Genomic DNA, 1,141 nt, shown 5'->3' with positions numbered 1-1,141 from the left:
CCCCCCCCCCCCCCCCCCCCCCCCAATTATTTGTGGTCGCTTAGAAGCAGCCACAAAATTATCAGCAAGAGGCCCAAATAAACTAGCAAGTCTTCATCTCTGCGCAGTACACCAAGCCTTGAAAAGTTTTGCGGCCTTTCCCTCAGGAAAACAAGGTTGGATCCCCCACCCCCAGGGAGGTTAAGCTGCGTATGACGGACTGGGCCCTCATCGCCCCCAGACCCCCCCTCCCGCCACTCCTGGGTACCCTGACTGGAACAGGGCCGCCTCCTCCTCCTCCTTCTCCCCTGCCCGGCAAGGCCAGGCGACGCGGCCAGCCCCCTCTACACAAACCCCCCGGACCGGGGGACGGGTAGCCATCCGCAACAGGCGGCGGCAGCAGCACCCGGGGGCCTGCCCGGCCCCTCACCGCCCCGTTACCTGGCGTCCAGCCCGCGGCCCAGCAGCATCATGGCGGCGGCTCGGCGGGAAGGAGGGCGGCGCTCCGCGTGCGCTCGGTTTCCATGGACACCACCCGCCGCCCGCCCCGGCCCGCCGCCTGAGGGGTGGCCTCCCGCCTCTCCTCTCCCGGGGAGGCCTCCAACAACTGCTCTTAGAGGCCCTCGGGGCACCGGGCACCCCCGTCGGAACACCCCCGTCCCTCTCGGTGGCCCGAGGGGATCAGGCCGTGAGCCCGCCCGGGGCTGAGGCTGGCCCCGGAGAGAAGTGCAACTCCAAGGCCCAGCCCGGCGCAGGAGCAGAAAGCGGGAAGGCTCGAGCCAAAAAAAAAAAAAAACAAACCAAAAAACTCTTTTTTTTTTTGGTAAATACTCTTTTTGTGTGTGTGTGTGCACATCCAGACTTGGCAAGAGAGGCAGCACCAGGGGAAGCGGCCCACCTCTCTGCCGCCTCTGAGGGAGAGCTGCTGGGCTTGGGCGGCCATGAGGAAAGGTCTCATGAAGCCCCTGGAAAGGTCTTTAAAAAAAGGAGAAAAAAGCCGACCTACTTAAACCCACTTCCCCAGAATCCCCTCTCGGTAAAGATAACATATTGGGAATGTGACTTAGGGACTGTGTGGGCATCATCCTGTCCCGGCGCTGAAGAAAGGCTGCTGGCAAAGCCCCAGCAAGTGCTGTGCAAGGCAAATGCAGAAAAGGCTCTT

General features: G+C 62.5%; 1 protein-coding gene across 3 annotated transcripts in view; it reads right to left on the bottom strand.

The window, feature by feature from the left end:
* FAM92A1 (family with sequence similarity 92 member A1) overlaps positions 1-530 on the bottom strand; it is a 24,547-nt gene extending 24,017 nt beyond the window's left edge. For 2 of the 3 annotated variants that reach the window (XM_014965501.1, XM_014965502.1), the window contains exon 1: positions 421-530. In XM_014965501.1, the coding sequence (XP_014820987.1) occupies positions 421-452 (32 nt within the window). In that variant the 5' untranslated portion in view covers positions 453-530. The remainder of the gene's footprint in view (positions 1-420) is intronic. The other variant, XM_014965503.1, reaches the window with a different exon arrangement.
* Between the last annotated feature and the right edge of the window lie 611 nt (positions 531-1,141).

The sequence above is a fragment of the Calidris pugnax genome, unplaced genomic scaffold (genome assembly GCF_001431845.1).
Source record: "Calidris pugnax isolate Ruff unplaced genomic scaffold, ASM143184v1 scaffold41, whole genome shotgun sequence".
Classification (NCBI taxonomy): Eukaryota; Metazoa; Chordata; class Aves; order Charadriiformes; family Scolopacidae; genus Calidris; species Calidris pugnax.
This window is presented reverse-complemented; position numbering and strand designations above follow the sequence as displayed.